Source organism: Phyllostomus discolor, chromosome 3 (assembly GCF_004126475.2).
Source record: "Phyllostomus discolor isolate MPI-MPIP mPhyDis1 chromosome 3, mPhyDis1.pri.v3, whole genome shotgun sequence".
Taxonomy (NCBI): Eukaryota; Metazoa; Chordata; class Mammalia; order Chiroptera; family Phyllostomidae; genus Phyllostomus; species Phyllostomus discolor.
In genome coordinates, this window is record NC_040905.2 from 73,739,748 (window position 1) to 73,754,855 (window position 15,108).

The window sequence follows — 15,108 nt, forward strand, 5'->3', positions numbered from 1 at the left end:
GTGAATTATAACTATTATTTGTCATCTGGGGTACATAAATATAAATAAGCAAGATCAAACCTCAAAATCTGTAACATCACTTAGCCTTCAGAAAGCAATAAAATTTTAAAAAATCAACATACTCAGAGTAAATATTTTTAAAAAGCATAATAAAATCATATCTACTTTTTAAATTCCAATTAAAATTTTAAGGCATAAGAAATAAAAATATTACTTGCACTTATCTTGAGACTATTCCTATATATAGTTATTAGTCATCTACTTTCATTTCCTAGAAACCATTTTTGCATAACATATCCAGAAAATTGAAGGAAAACATCATCAACATTCAGGCACAGGCTCAAATTCATGCTTGGGTTTTTTTCCTACAAATTCTATGATATCTGTGACATAATTATTTCTCATATAATAAACTAAGTCATAAAATTGTTTCACAAGACTACCACTTCTATGTTATAGCATAAAAGTAGTAGTTGGTGAAATAAGACAGTATCTATAAACAAAGGTAACTAATCTACTTACATGAGAGATTTCAATGTACCTCATGACTTTGATCTCTACATTATGAAAAATCAACAAATCAATTCTGAAGAACTCTCAATGAAATAGAATGCTTGGGTTTCTCAAACAGCATGCATAAAAACAGGAATGTGGCATATCACTAATGTCTAGGAGGCTGCTCCTCCTCCTCTCCCCCCTTGTTAGACTTGGCAATGCTGGAATTCACCATAATATTATAATCTTTCATTTTGTTAGCCCAGAAAAAAATGTACACTTTTCTTTCACATCTTTGTCTCTGTTGACCTTAATAAATTCTACTTGGATAAACAGTTGTCTTGTCTTTACTTTTATCTTCCAGTATTATCACTGACATGACAGTAAGGAGGATGCAGATTTGCTTAAAATTGATGAAAAAATAGAAGCAGCATTTTTACTGCTTTATTCAACCCATTTACTCAGGGACTCAATCATCATGCTTTGGGATGGCAGCAGTATCTTAATGTCTGCTAAACAATTAGGTGTCTGCCTTACTCTTTGCTTATTATGACCACTCAGTAAAATTCAGTTGACTTAGTGGGACGATTAAACCTGTAGCTGTGTTTTTGTTTCTTGTCAATCCTACAGATTTAACCCTCTTAACAGATTAGAAAGACTTTCTAATCTGTTAAGGGTACAGAATAGTCACCAAAAAATCAAAATATTTTTGTTGTATTATTAACTCTAAACTATATATGTACATACTTGTTGATAATTGGCTAGCTCTTATAACCTGTCCTAGAAAATTTTGTTGAGCGAAGGGTAAAATATGGATGCTGTAATTTATGAACCATCAAGAATTCTTATAATACTCTGTTAATGTGGTATATTGGTTTAGCAAAACCATTACTGAATTAAAATACCATATTACAGCTCCTATTTTTTGTTTCCATGTCTCTCTCATTCAGCCTCCAGATCCTAATACTTGTAACTATTGCTAGAGTGGCTTAAATATTAGCTACATAATAAATTACAATTCAATGGGATCAATAAATGAAATAATCTTTTATTATTTCTCAAAAGATCACTAATTACATAGATAAAAAAAATGATCATGAGAGAACCCCAAAGATTTTGGAATACTACACAGCAAAAAGAAAGAAGAAACTCCTACCTTTTTGATATCATGGATGGAATTGGAGAGCATTATGCTAAGTGAAATAAGCCAGTGGGTAAAAGACAAATGGTCTATAATCTCACCTATAAGAGGAACCTAATGAACAAAAACAAACTAACAAGCAAAATAGAACCAGGGGCATGTAAACATGGCACAGATTGACAGTGACCAGAAGGGAGAGGGGAGGGAGATAATGGTTGAAAGAAGGAGAAGGGACTAGTCAAAAAACATGTATAATGACCCACAGACATGGACAGCAGTATGGGGATTGACTGTGGCAGCAGGTGGGAGGGCTGGGTAGAGGAGGGAAAAGGGGGAAAAATGGGACAACTGTAATAGAATAACAATATCAAATTTTAAAAATACTAAAATTGATGAAGGAATTCAGTAAAGTAGAATACGAAATAAATATCCAGAAATTAGTGTCATTTTTATGCACCAATAATAAACTATCAGAAAAGGAAAGCAATAAAACAGTCCTATTTATAATTGTATAAAAATGCTTAGGAATAAATTTAAACACGGACATCCTATACTCATAAAATTATAAGGGAATGAAGAAAGAGGCTGAAGAAGATACAAGTAAGTGGAAGCATATATCATGTTCATGGGTAGGAAGAATCAACATCATTAAAATATCCACACTACCAAAGCAATCTTAGATTCAATGCAATTCCTATCAAGATACCAATGGTGTATTCACAAAAATAGAACAAATATTCCAAGCATTAATATGGAACCACAAAAAACCCCAAAGAGCAATAGTAATCTTGAGAAAGGAGGACAAAATTGGAGGAATCATACTACCTGATATCAAACTACACTATAAGAGTAATTAAAACAGCATGGTATGGGCATAAAAACAGACATATAGATGAATGAAACAGAATAGAGAGCCCAGAACTAAATTGAAACCTTTATGGTCAATTAATATTTGAGAAAGGAAGCAAAAACATACCATGGAGTAAAAATAGCCTATTCAATAAATGGTGTTGGAAAACTGGACAGATAGTGCAAAGAAGTGAAACTAGACCACTTTCTTAACACCATATACAAGAATAAACTTATGATAAAATAAATACCTAAATGTTAGACTCAAAATCATAAAAATCTTAGAAGAAAACATAGGCAGTAAAATCTCAGACATTTCTTATAGCTATGTTTTTTTTTTCTGATGTATCTCCTTGGATAAGGGAACAGAAGAAAAATAAACAAATAGTATTACATTAAACTAAAAAGTTTTTGCACAGCAAAGGAAACCATCAACAAGATGCTAAGACAACCCAGTGAATGGAAGAATGTTCTTGTCAATGATACATCTAATAGGGGGTTAATATACAAAATTATAAAGAATTTATGAAACTCAACTCCAAAACAACAAATGATCCAATTAAAAAGTGGGCAAATCTGAATAGACACATCTCTGAAGAGGACATACACATGGCCAATAACCATATGAAAAGATTGTCAACATCACTAATCATCAGAGAAATGAAAATTAAAACCACAATCTGATATCACCTCACTCGTGTCAGAATGGCTATCATAAATAATCAACAAATGAATGTTGGCAAGGACATGGAGAAAAGGGAACCCTAGTGCACTGTTGGTGGGAATGCAGATTGGTATAGCATGTGGGAAGCTCAAAAATTTGAAAATAAAACTGCCTTTAGATCCATTGATTCCACTGAAGAAACCCAAAACACTAATTCAAAAGAATCTATGCACCCCTAAGTTCACTGCAACATCATTTACAATAGCCAAGATCTGGAAGCAGCCCAATTGCCCATCAGTAGATGTGTGGATAAAAATCTGTGATACATTTACACAATGGAATACTAGTCAGTCATAAAAAAGAAGGAAATCTTACCTTCTGTGACAACATAAAAGGACCTTGAGAGTGCTATGCTATGAGAAATAAGTGAGTCAGAGAAAGACAAGTATCATATGACTTCACTTATATGTGTAATCTAATAAAAAATAACAATAGAAACAGGCTCATGGACACAGAGTACAGACTGATGGTTGTCAAAGGGGTAGGAGTTGGGGGCTGTGTGAGAACAGTGATGGGCTTAAGCACAGGAGAAAAAAGACTAATGAACACAAACAATAGTATGGCAAATGTTAGAGTGAAAGGGGAAAGTTGGAGTGATGGAAGGAGACTTGACTTGGGGTGGTGAACACACAATACAATGTAAAGATAATGTGCTATAGAATTGTGCACTTGAAACCTATGTAATTTTATTAATTACCCAATAAATTAAATAAAATAAAAATACAAAGAATAATTAATCATGGAAATATAAATAAAATCTGACAGATAATATTAAACTACTGGATATAAAATTAACTTAAACACATCCTATATCTTACTGAATCCAGATTGTACTCAAAGGAAAAAAAATGAGTATTTTCTCCCCTATTCCAGCTCTGCTCCTGAAAAGAAATGGCCATAAAATGATTTGGCAAGAAATCATCCCCTAAAATATAGCTCAGTGGCTTAAAGTGTCTTAAGTGAATAGTCTTGTATTTCCACAGCTTTTTAAGCTCATACCAGGAACAAAATGATTAAAGTCTTTCTAATATTTCAAGGGTAAAGAATGGTCACTGAAAATTGAATCCAAAGATTTTTTTGAGTCAAAAGATTTTTGTTCCATTGTTAAAACTACACCATAGAAGAAAACAGTGTTCAGTTTCAATATCAGATTCTTGTAAAAAAAAATCAGTACTAATTCAAGAAACAGAATAAAACTAGTATTTCAAAATGACAGATGCCAAATTTTCTGTAACCCAATGAAAGCACTGATATGTATAGACAATCCGGTGAGATACAGTTAAGTTTAGCAATGCCAAATCATGGCTCTACTTTTAAGTTCCATTTGTCAATATTAAAGTCTCAGAACTACACATTCTAATTCAAAATACTTTTAAAAACAAAGCTTTTGCTAGTAATTTAAGAAAGTCAATCTTACATGACGGTCAATGATTCTTGTCAATTCTTCATCACTCTTGGTGAAAAAATCTGGATATGGAAACATGGGGAGTTCTGATACAGAAGGATGTTTCCTTCAAAAGAGCATAAAACAGATACAATATTAGGTATACATATTCCTCCTCCTAGGAATATATAGCTTTGAAAGTCATAATTCATTCTTAAGCATGTTGATTCTATACCATTAACATAAAGTACTTACCCTATATAACTACTATAGCTCTTTGTTCTGGTAAGCCATTGGGTTACTAAAACTGACATTTTGGAGGGAAGGCCATGACACATAGAATGAGAACTAGAAAATAATTAAAAGTCAATTTCTCCTAGGAGATGTAAATACCATAGCTGGTCAGTAGCAAATGATATGTAAGGATATGATAAGGGCTTAAGGAAACTTGAAGCTGAATATGCCCGATGGGGAGACGAAAGTGTGCATCACTATACGTAACCCCATGACCCTGGAAGTTCTGGTAGAAGTCTAAAATTTGATCTAAGATATATTTACAAAACAAAAAAACTGCTGTGACTTCAGTACTTCTCCAAGCTCTTTGTATCACTAAGGGTGGCACTGTGACAGACAGCTTAGCAACAGCTCAATGGAAGTGTTGGCAGTGTGAAACAGGTACTAAACTATTGGAGATTTAGTGTTAAACTGCTCACATAATAATTGTATTACTAAAGTTATTATGAAGTAATTACCATGAGTCCAGAAATAGGTAAAGCAACAAAATATATAGTGGTAAAGAATATGATTTCAAAGGAGAGAAATTTGGTTTAAAGGGAAAGCTGTTAGGAAGGAACCTAAGGAGCAACATAACTGGTGAGAATTTTCCAAATTCAAAAAAGTCTGATAAATTTGTATGACTGAAATGTATGTCTACATGCATTTTTAAGTTTCTGCCTATAGGGAACTGTATTTTTGATACCTTGTGTTTTTCTCTTATCACCAGGTCCTCTTGCTTTATGCTATACTAGATGCTTCTCAAATCTTTATCTTCATCTCCACCGTCATTTCCCTAATTTGGACCACCATCTCTCACCTGGACTTAGTCCTCCTTTTAGGAATCTCTACATCCACCATGCTTTACCCGCTGTCCCCACTTCATCTCTGCCACAGGGCTGGTTAAAGTCTTCCTACCCTTCAACTCTCAGTTCAAGTCTACATAGCTCTCAGTCCACTGTGGGCCTCTCCTCCATCACACTTATCTCAGTTGTAACTTTACATTTATCTGTGTACCTGTGTTTTATGCCTTGCTAGAATATGAGCTACATGACTGTGGAGACTTGGTTTACTTATCATTGTCTCATCAGTGCCCAACATAGTACCATTAGACACTCAATGATATTTGCATGTTTAGTGAATTATGAAATGAATAAATGAAAGCTGTGCCATCAATAAGACTCCCACAAAACACACTTATCTTAGCAGACAATGCTCAGAATGGCAATCTCAGAAGACAAGTCATAGAGGGGAGCTAATAGCAGGAGTCCAACTGAAATGTCTGACGACAAGAAAATAATATATGGAGCCCTCTCCCAACCCATAAGATTCAGAAGTATTGTGGAGCAGAGACCAATGAGCTTTCCACAATACATAAAATAGGGACTCCAGCTATTCTATGTAAATATTAAATGAAAATATGATTTTAGAATGCTAGAGAATTCTGGGACATCTGGCCAACACAGATTAACTATATTTATTTAACAAAGTTTTGCACTTCTGGTATTCAAAGGAATGTGCTAACTGCTGTGAAAAGGAATAAAACAGAATATTAAAATTATTTCAGTGTTAAAAGTATTCAGGTAACTTGCCTCAAGTTTCTTCTTGAATTATAAAAGTTTAAAGAGATGCAAAACAATATGTTAGAAAACCTTTAAAATGGAAAAATTAGATGGATACACTTGTATATCTATGATTTCTAGTTATTTCAGTTGAATAGTTTGTACTAAAAATGAATGATTCATAGATAACTATAACACAAGACAACCTGAGACATCAGAGAGACAAACATTCAATGATATAAACAGAAAAAATATAGTAAAATGGTTAAGCATGTGGGATCTGTACTCAGATCTTGCAGCACATTTTGGTTCTATCACCTAGTATTACTTAACCCCTCTGTGCCTCAGTGTTTTCATTCCTAATGTTAAAAAATAGCACCTGCCTTGTTTCATATTTATAAATATTAAAAAGGAATAATATGTAAAGTATGTTTGATTGAGCAAATACTAAATAAGTTTCACCTGCATTATTCTTATTACTATCATTATAAAAAAATTCAGAGACAATTTAAGTTTTTCTTTAAGTTCTTTTTACTTGGATACTTCTTATTTCTTTTTCTTTCCTAATTGCTCTGATTAGGACTTCCAGTACTATGAGGAATACAAGTTGCAAGAATAGGCAATTTTTGTCTTATTTATAATATTAGAGAGAAAAACTAACAACATTTCACCATTGAGTATGTTAACTGTGGACTTGTCATTTATGACTTGTGTTTTGTTGAGGTACATTCCTTCTATACCCAATTTGTGGAGAGCTTTTATGATGAAAGAATAAAAATTTAAATGTTGTAAAATGCTTATTCTGCATATATTGAGATGATTATACGATATAAAATTTTTCATTCTAATAATGTGATGTATTACATTTATTTAGTTATGTATGTAAACCATCCTTGCATCCTAGGGATAAGTACCACTTAATTATGCTGTATGATCTTGTTGAACTTGCTTTGTAGTGGTTTGTTGAGGATTTTTCATGTATATTCATCAGCGTAATTGGCCTTTACCTTTCTTGTAATATCTTTGTCTGGTTTTGGTATCAGGAGAATGCTGGCATTATAAAATGTGTTGGGAGTGTTCTCTCCTCTTTGATTTTTTGGAACAGTTTGAGAAAGACTGGCATTAATTCTCCTTTAAATGTTTGAGAGAATTAACCAGTGAAGATTGTCTTTGTTGGGAGATTTTTGATTACTGATTCAATCTCCATACTTTTTATAGGTATGTGCAATTTTTCTGTTTCTTCATGATTCCATCTTTGGAGGTGGTATGGTCCAAGGAATTTATTAATTTCTTTCACTTTATTCATTTTGTTGGCTTACACTTGTTCATAGTAGTCTCATGATGCTGTGGTATCCATTGTAATGTCTTTTTCTCCTACTTTATTTCAGTCTTCTCTCTTTTTATCTTGGAAAGCCTAGCTAAAGGTTTGTCAAATTTATCTTTTTTAAAAAAAATAGCTCTTAGCTATAGCAAACCTTTCTACTTTTTTCTGGTCTATTTTACTTATTTCTGCTCTAATCTTTGTTATTTCCTTCTTTTTGCTAATATGAGGCTCATTTTATTCTTTTCTAAAAAGATTTTATTTATTTATTTTCAGAGAGAGGAGAAGGGAAGGAGAAAGAGAGGGAGAGAAACACAATGTGTGGTTGCCTCTTGTGCACCCCTGCCTAGGGACTTGGCCTACAACTCAGGCATGTGCCCTAACTGGGAATTGAACCAGCAATGCTTTGGTTCACAGGCATGTGATCAATCCACTAAGCTACACCAGCCAGGAATTTTTTATTCTTTATAATTCCTTGAAGCATAAAGTTTAGTTAGTTGAGTTATTTCTTTTATTCTTAATGTAGGCATTTATCACTCTAAACTTCTTTTTTAGAACTACTTTTGCTGTATCCCATAAACTTTGGTATGTTGTTTTCCCATTTTCATTTATGTCAATATTTTTTTGATATTCCATTTGATTTTTTGACTCACTGGTTGTTCAGGAGAATGTTGTTTAATTTCCACATATTTGTGGCTTGTTTTGCGATCTAACATATGATCTATCCTGGGGAATGTTCTATGTGAACTTAAGAACAATGTATGTTCTGCTGCTTTGGGGTCGAATGTTATGTATATTATGTCTATTAGGTCAATTTGCTTTAAAGTATAATTCAAGTCTAGTGTTTCCTTTTTTTGTCTGGATAATCTATCTATTGTTGAAAATGGGGTATTGATGACTCTATTATTATTGTCATATTGTTTATTTCTTCCCTCAGATCTGTTAGTATTTACTTAATATGGTTGGTGTTCCAGTGTTTGGTTCATATAGTTGTTATTTCCTTTTAATGAATTAACTCCTTTGTCAGTATATAATGACCTTCATCTTTTGATAGTTTTTGAGTCAAAGTCTGTGTTGTCCAAGGTAAGTATGTATATTTTTGCTCTTTGTTTCCACTTTCATGGAACATATTTTTCCATCTCTTTAGTTTGACTCTTTGTGTGTCCTTAGAATTGAAGTGAGGTCTCATATAGGCAGCATAGAGTTGGGTCTTTTTTTTTTAATCCTCACCCAAGGAAATGCTTATTGATTTTTTAGAGAGAAGGGAAGAGAGGGAGAGAAAGAGGGAGAGAAACATGGATGTAAAAGAGAAACATTGATTGGCTGCCTCTCACAAATACCCAGACTGGGATTGAACCTATAACCCAAGCATGTGCCCTGGCTGGGAGCCAAACCCATGACCCTGGGGTCTATGGGATGACACTCCAAACAACTGATCCACACGAGCCAGGACTGGGCATTCAACCATTCTATAGCTTTAGGTTGGAGAATTTAGTCCATTTACATTTAAAGTAATTATTGATGGGTAAAGACATACTGATGCCATCTTATTAGTTGTTTTCTAGCTGGTTGTAGTCCCTTTGTTCCTTTCTTCCTTCATGAACTGATAACTGTCCATATTGGTATGTTTTGACTCACTTCTTTTAATTTTTTGTGTATTTACTCTAGATTGTTGCTTTATGGTTACTATGAGGCTTATATAAATATACTATTGATACAATAGTCTATTTTAAGCTGATAACAACTTTAGTCACACACAAAATTTAATCTTACGTTTACCATCCAATTATACTTCAGTACCATTTTCCCTAATTCTTCTTTAATATACTATTCTTAGGAACCATAGATCATTCTGGAAACTGAAAGTTTTCAAATCTTTAGAGACACCATTTAACCATAACTTTCACATTTAAAACCTCACCCAGTAAGATTTAATCTTTCATGTATCTTTAAATCGGGAGGTTAAAAAATGATTTTCTGGATACATAAATAACAGATTTTTAATCTCAATGAAGTAATTTTGATTTTCTATTTTGTAAAGGTGATTTGTTCAAATAGAAAATCATGTCTTTTCTTTGGATACTATTTTTGTTTTCTTTTACCAGAATAGTTTTTCTGAAATCACAGAGCTTCAAGATTATAGCTTCCTGTAAGAAACAAGATTTAAGTGCAGCTATTTGCTAGAAAGATAATTCAAAGTTAAAAAAACTAACACCAAATAAATCTTCTTGAATATTTTTAAGGGTAGGCTAGTAAAGAAACAGCTTGTTCTTGACTATTACTATTACCATTATTTGATCTCACATTTAAAATATTTGGTACCTATTTAATTGCCTTTGTTTTGTAGTTTCTACATTATAAAACATTCTGTGGATATGGTCTGCTTAGTGAGAGTTAAAAATTGTTCTGCTCTCATCCCTCCAACACCTACAGCATGGGCAGTGATCCTGTTTCTGCTTGGCACGAAGAGCTGCCAGTCAAGGGAAGCTCCAGGGTGCTTGGCTTTTATTCCCAGTGATCTTATCCCAGGGGCTCTGTCTCAGACATCAGCTGCTATAGTTTCAGTCTTGCTTTTCCTTGCCAGCCAGACTATTGATCTGATGGTTTCCATATACAGTACTTGCCAGAAAGTTTCAGGTGTCACTTTCACCTTGACTAGACCTTTCAGAAGCAACTAAGGAACTCAAAGGCAAGGATTTTTAAATTTTAAATTTTCAACCTACTTAATCAAAATTTCCAGTGGACATGTTCCACTGAAACAATTCTTCCTGCATTCTAGACATGAAATTTTGAAGTCCTGATCCAAGGATAGTCCTCTGCCACCCTAGCATTGCTGATTCATCTTCTATTTCAGTTTATCCACACTTCAAAAAAAATTTAGCTATTAGAGTCTGGGGTCTTTTCATAAGCCTCATTTCAGATACTAATCAGTGTGGTTATCACAACAGAATTGTGCTGTGACTGAAAGATGCCAAAAGACACAGTAAAAGAATGTTAATTTTCTTTAAAGGCAGTTTATAGAAACTAATAGAAATGGTTTCATAAAGCAGGAGAAAACATATTGTGCTCCAAGCTGAGGTATGGCTCTAGGAACACCTCTGAAACAAATTGGGAAGGAGGAGTATTGTTAGTGTGAATGTGTACAAACAACTTAAGTGAGTACATGCATCAAAGAGCCCTTTGAGACTGCATGGAAAAGAAGTGACAATTTCAGTTTTGCATGTGTTGAGCTTAAGTGTCTTTTTTATCTACTTGAAACTGGTTGTCACCAGGCCCGTCATCCTGGGAATGTTCCTTACCACTGTTGGTGCTACTGTTGTCTGAACCCACTGTGTTCCTTCTTTTAGGTTTATTCCCTCATTTGAAGAAAGACATTCTTAAGAAGCTTCCTAAGATATGGTAAATAGAAGGTAAATAATTTCAAAATATCTTAATTCTACCTTCACATTTAACAAATTGAGGCAGAAAAATATTTAGGTATCATTTGTTATTTGAGTTCTACAAATTAAGAACAGAATAATTGATTCAGTTAAACTTTCACATGACATAGTTTTACATGTTTTCCAAACACTGTTGATAAAATATATTTAATACCAAGGGATATTTGTGGTTTTAGAATGAATATTATTGTCCATCACTTTATTGAGGTTGCACCATCCTCTTGTTTTTGATGCTGCTTTTGAGGCATCTGATGCCATCTTGATTTCCAAGCATTTGTAGTAACCTGTTTATTCTCTCTACAGCTATATTATTTGGGATATTTACTCCTAATTTTCTTAAAAGATACATACTGAAATTTCAACAAAACAAATGTATATCTCTTGCTCATTAAAATCTGGTGCAGTTCATTAGGAGCTCTGCTCCATCTGGAACTCAGGCCCTTTCTATTTATAATGCTACCATCTCAACCTGTTACTGTTTCAAATTCACTGACAGAGGAATAATGACTCAGGAGGAAAGACACTAGTTCCAACTGCCTTGACACGGAAGCATCATGTCACTTCTGCTCCTAGTACATGGTAAAAAATATATGATGCATGATGCTAACCCAGGGTTTCTAAACTTTGGCCATATTGATATTTGCAGGGATATGTCCTGTGCATTGTAGGCTATTTAGCAACATCTCCATACTCTTCCCACCAGGAGGATGTAACAACCCTGTGTGTGAAAGCCAAAAATGTCTATTAACATTTTCAAGGTCTTCCAGGAGCCCAAATCACTCCTCCAAAAGTGAATGGAGAACCATTATTCTTACTAACTACAAGAAACTCTTCTGGAAAAAAGATAAAGAAAAACATGGAATGTTTTATGATTGCTAATGATCTCTGTCACCAGAAGTTTTAGATCACTTTTTTCTTAGTTTTTCCATTTTCACAAAGAAGTGTGTGGTAGACAAATTTCCAAGGTGGGTGCCAGTAATCCCTACCTCCTAGTGTTCACACTGCTGTGTAATTCTCTCTCCTTGAAAATAGGCTTCCCCAATGACTTAGTTCTAGCCAGCAGAATATAGCAAAGGTAATGGGATATCACTTCCATGATTAGGTATGACTTTTTTCTTGGTAGCAAACTCTTTTTTGCCTTCCTGGTAAGTGTGCTTTGATATATTAAGTTGCCATATTGGAGAGGCCAACAAGGTAAGTGACTAAGGATGGTGTCTACACCCCACAGTAAACAAGCTGTTGAATTCTAAGTATGATAACTTGCAAGGAATCCCATCCTGCCAATAATTTGTGAGTGATCTTAGAAGTAGAGTCTTCCCCAGTTTGTCTTGGCCAACACCTTCAGTGCAGCCTTGTGGGAGAGTCTGAGATAGAGAATCAGCTAACTCATTCCTGGATCAGTGAGCATGTGAGGTGATAAATGCATGCAGTTTTAGGTGGCACATTTTGTAGTCATTTATTACATATCAGTAGATAATTACTACAAAGTGCCTTAAAGTACTATTTTGGCCTCTTAAATGTATAAATTTATCTTTAGTTTTTTCAAATTAAAAAAATTTTTCATTGATAAATGAGTCCCCTTTATTGTTTTTGTTCTTTTATTTTCTCTCTAAAATTTACTTTATACTAAAATCTCTTATACCAAACCTCTGGAACTGGGTCTCTCATTTTCTTATTTTCTTGTTCTCATTTTTCTCCTCTTTGTCTCTATTCTACTTTTGAAGAGATCTTTTTAACTTTATCTTCAAAACCTTCTGTTAAAGTTTATTTTCTAGTATGTTTTTAATTTATAAGAACTCTTTCTTTCTTACACTATTTTTTGTATCATCTTTTTTTCATGGATGAACAATGTTCATTTATTTCTCAGAAGATAATTATTATAGATTTTAAAAACTTTTATTCTTTGCTCCTGAACTGTTTTAGTTTTCTCTAGTGACTTTTACATTTTATTTGTTTGGGTCCCTCTCTGTTATGTTGGACTCTTTTTCAAATATTTGGTGAACCTTATATGTTTATTCATATGTTAACAGATTTATTGAAGTACAATTAGCACAATAAATTACATATATTTAAAATACATACTTTGATACATTTTGACATATATGTATGTTTATATATGTATATATATATATACCCATAGAACCATCATCATATTCAAGGAAAAGATCAGAGCCACCATTCTTCCCCCCTGCCCCTTTCTCTCAGTTATTTGTGTTTAAAGTCATAATAGTGAAAAGGCAAGGGAACGCTCTCAGTGGGTTGTCAGGTCTTGTTAAACAATGACCCTCATCATGAAGTGATTGGGTAGTAACTATATTAGTTATATTTTACTACATAACAACATACCCCTAATTAGCAGCTGAAACAACAAACATTCATTATGTGACATTTTTTTGAAGGGCCAGAAATTTGGGCCTGGCTGTTAGCCCAGGGTCTCTCACAAGGCTGAAATTGAGGTATTGACAGACTGCAGACAACTCAAAAGTTAACAGGGGGAGAAGCTACCCTCACTCGTATTTACAGGATTATTGGCAAGACTCAGTCCTAGCTGGTGGTTGGTTGGTGACATCACTTTCTTGCATTAGAACCTCTTCTTGAGCAACATGGCAGTTGATTTTCCTCAGAGTAAGAGACTGAGAGAGAGTCTGAAAGACAGAAGCCGTGGTCTCTCTGTAACTTAATCTTGAAAGAGGCATGCCCTCACTTTTGCCATATTCAATTCATTAGAAGTCAACCACTAAATCCAGCCCATGCTCAAAGAGAAGAGAGTATACAAGGGCATGAATACAAGGAAGCAAGGATCATCAGAAGTCACCTTAGAGGCTGCCTTGCTCAGGAGTGAATTCATTTTCTTGGGAAACCCTCAAATATCAGTATCTATAGGCCTTGATGCCAAGAGATGTCAGACAATCTCTGACCTGGGGTATGTCACTCTAACCCCCACCCAGGGAGAGGAGGGAAGGGGGAAAGGGGAAGTAACAGAGACAGAAATTCAGGGCTCTGAATATGACTCTTCCATATGAAGACTTCTCCTTCATTCAATACAACATCCTTGCAGTCTTTGAAGACTTATAAGCAGTAAAACAGTATGATAAGTATTCTGTTTCAAAATGATTACCCTGACAGTTGTGCAGATTGAACAAGAAATACTTAAAAGTTTCAGGACCATTTCAGGAGTTATTGAAACAGAGTGTTGGCAGTGAGTATTGAAGATTGGAGGAGTTATTTTACTGGAGAAGCAATTGATTGCCATAGCAACTATACAGATTTGGGGGTGGGAAAATGTAGAAACACAAAAGACCATGTTTTTTCCCCTGTCTTTTCTGCTTCTAAATGACTCAGCTCTTGCTGGTTAGAGCATATAATATTGAATAGTACAAAACTTTAAGCTTGAGGCTAAACTGCTAAAAATGTCAAAATATTAATATCCTTGCAGTGCTTTAATCCAGAGTTTCTAAACTATAATTTCTTGGCATGTTGGCATATTATCATGATTGTGAGGTATACTATAAATACTTTGTTATTAATAATAGCTGAGAATTAAATTCTAAAAATTATTCATACTTTTAAAATAACACTATGCTAGGCTTGCACTATCCCCATACTAATACCTTCACTCTTTGTCTAGTATACTATGTTCCTGAATGGGATTTGATCAATGGAGCATGCTAAAAAATGAGACACAATCCAGAATCTGAATTTACTATGTGGCAATATTTAGTAATGTAGGAGTCATTGTAACTGGGTTGCAAAGTGGAATTAAGGATCCAACAACACTCTTCAGACAGAAGTAGGGGGAAAGTTGCTCATTTGAAAGCAGGTAGTCCTCTCTTTATAACTACTTCCAAGGCCTTTACCAACCAAAAATCCAAGCACTGATTTTTCTGCAGCACCTGGAAAGCTAACTTTTATGTCCCAG

The 15,108-nt window shown here is 34.1% G+C and overlaps 1 protein-coding gene across 1 annotated transcript in view; it reads right to left on the bottom strand.

Moving 5' to 3' along the window:
* The window catches only part of TMEM232 (transmembrane protein 232), a 171,454-nt gene that overhangs the window by 2,057 nt on the left and 154,289 nt on the right, over positions 1 to 15,108 (bottom strand). The window contains exon 13 of the mRNA XM_036020644.1: positions 4,627 to 4,720. Coding sequence (XP_035876537.1) covers positions 4,627 to 4,720 — 94 coding nt within the window. The remainder of the gene's footprint in view (positions 1 to 4,626; positions 4,721 to 15,108) is intronic.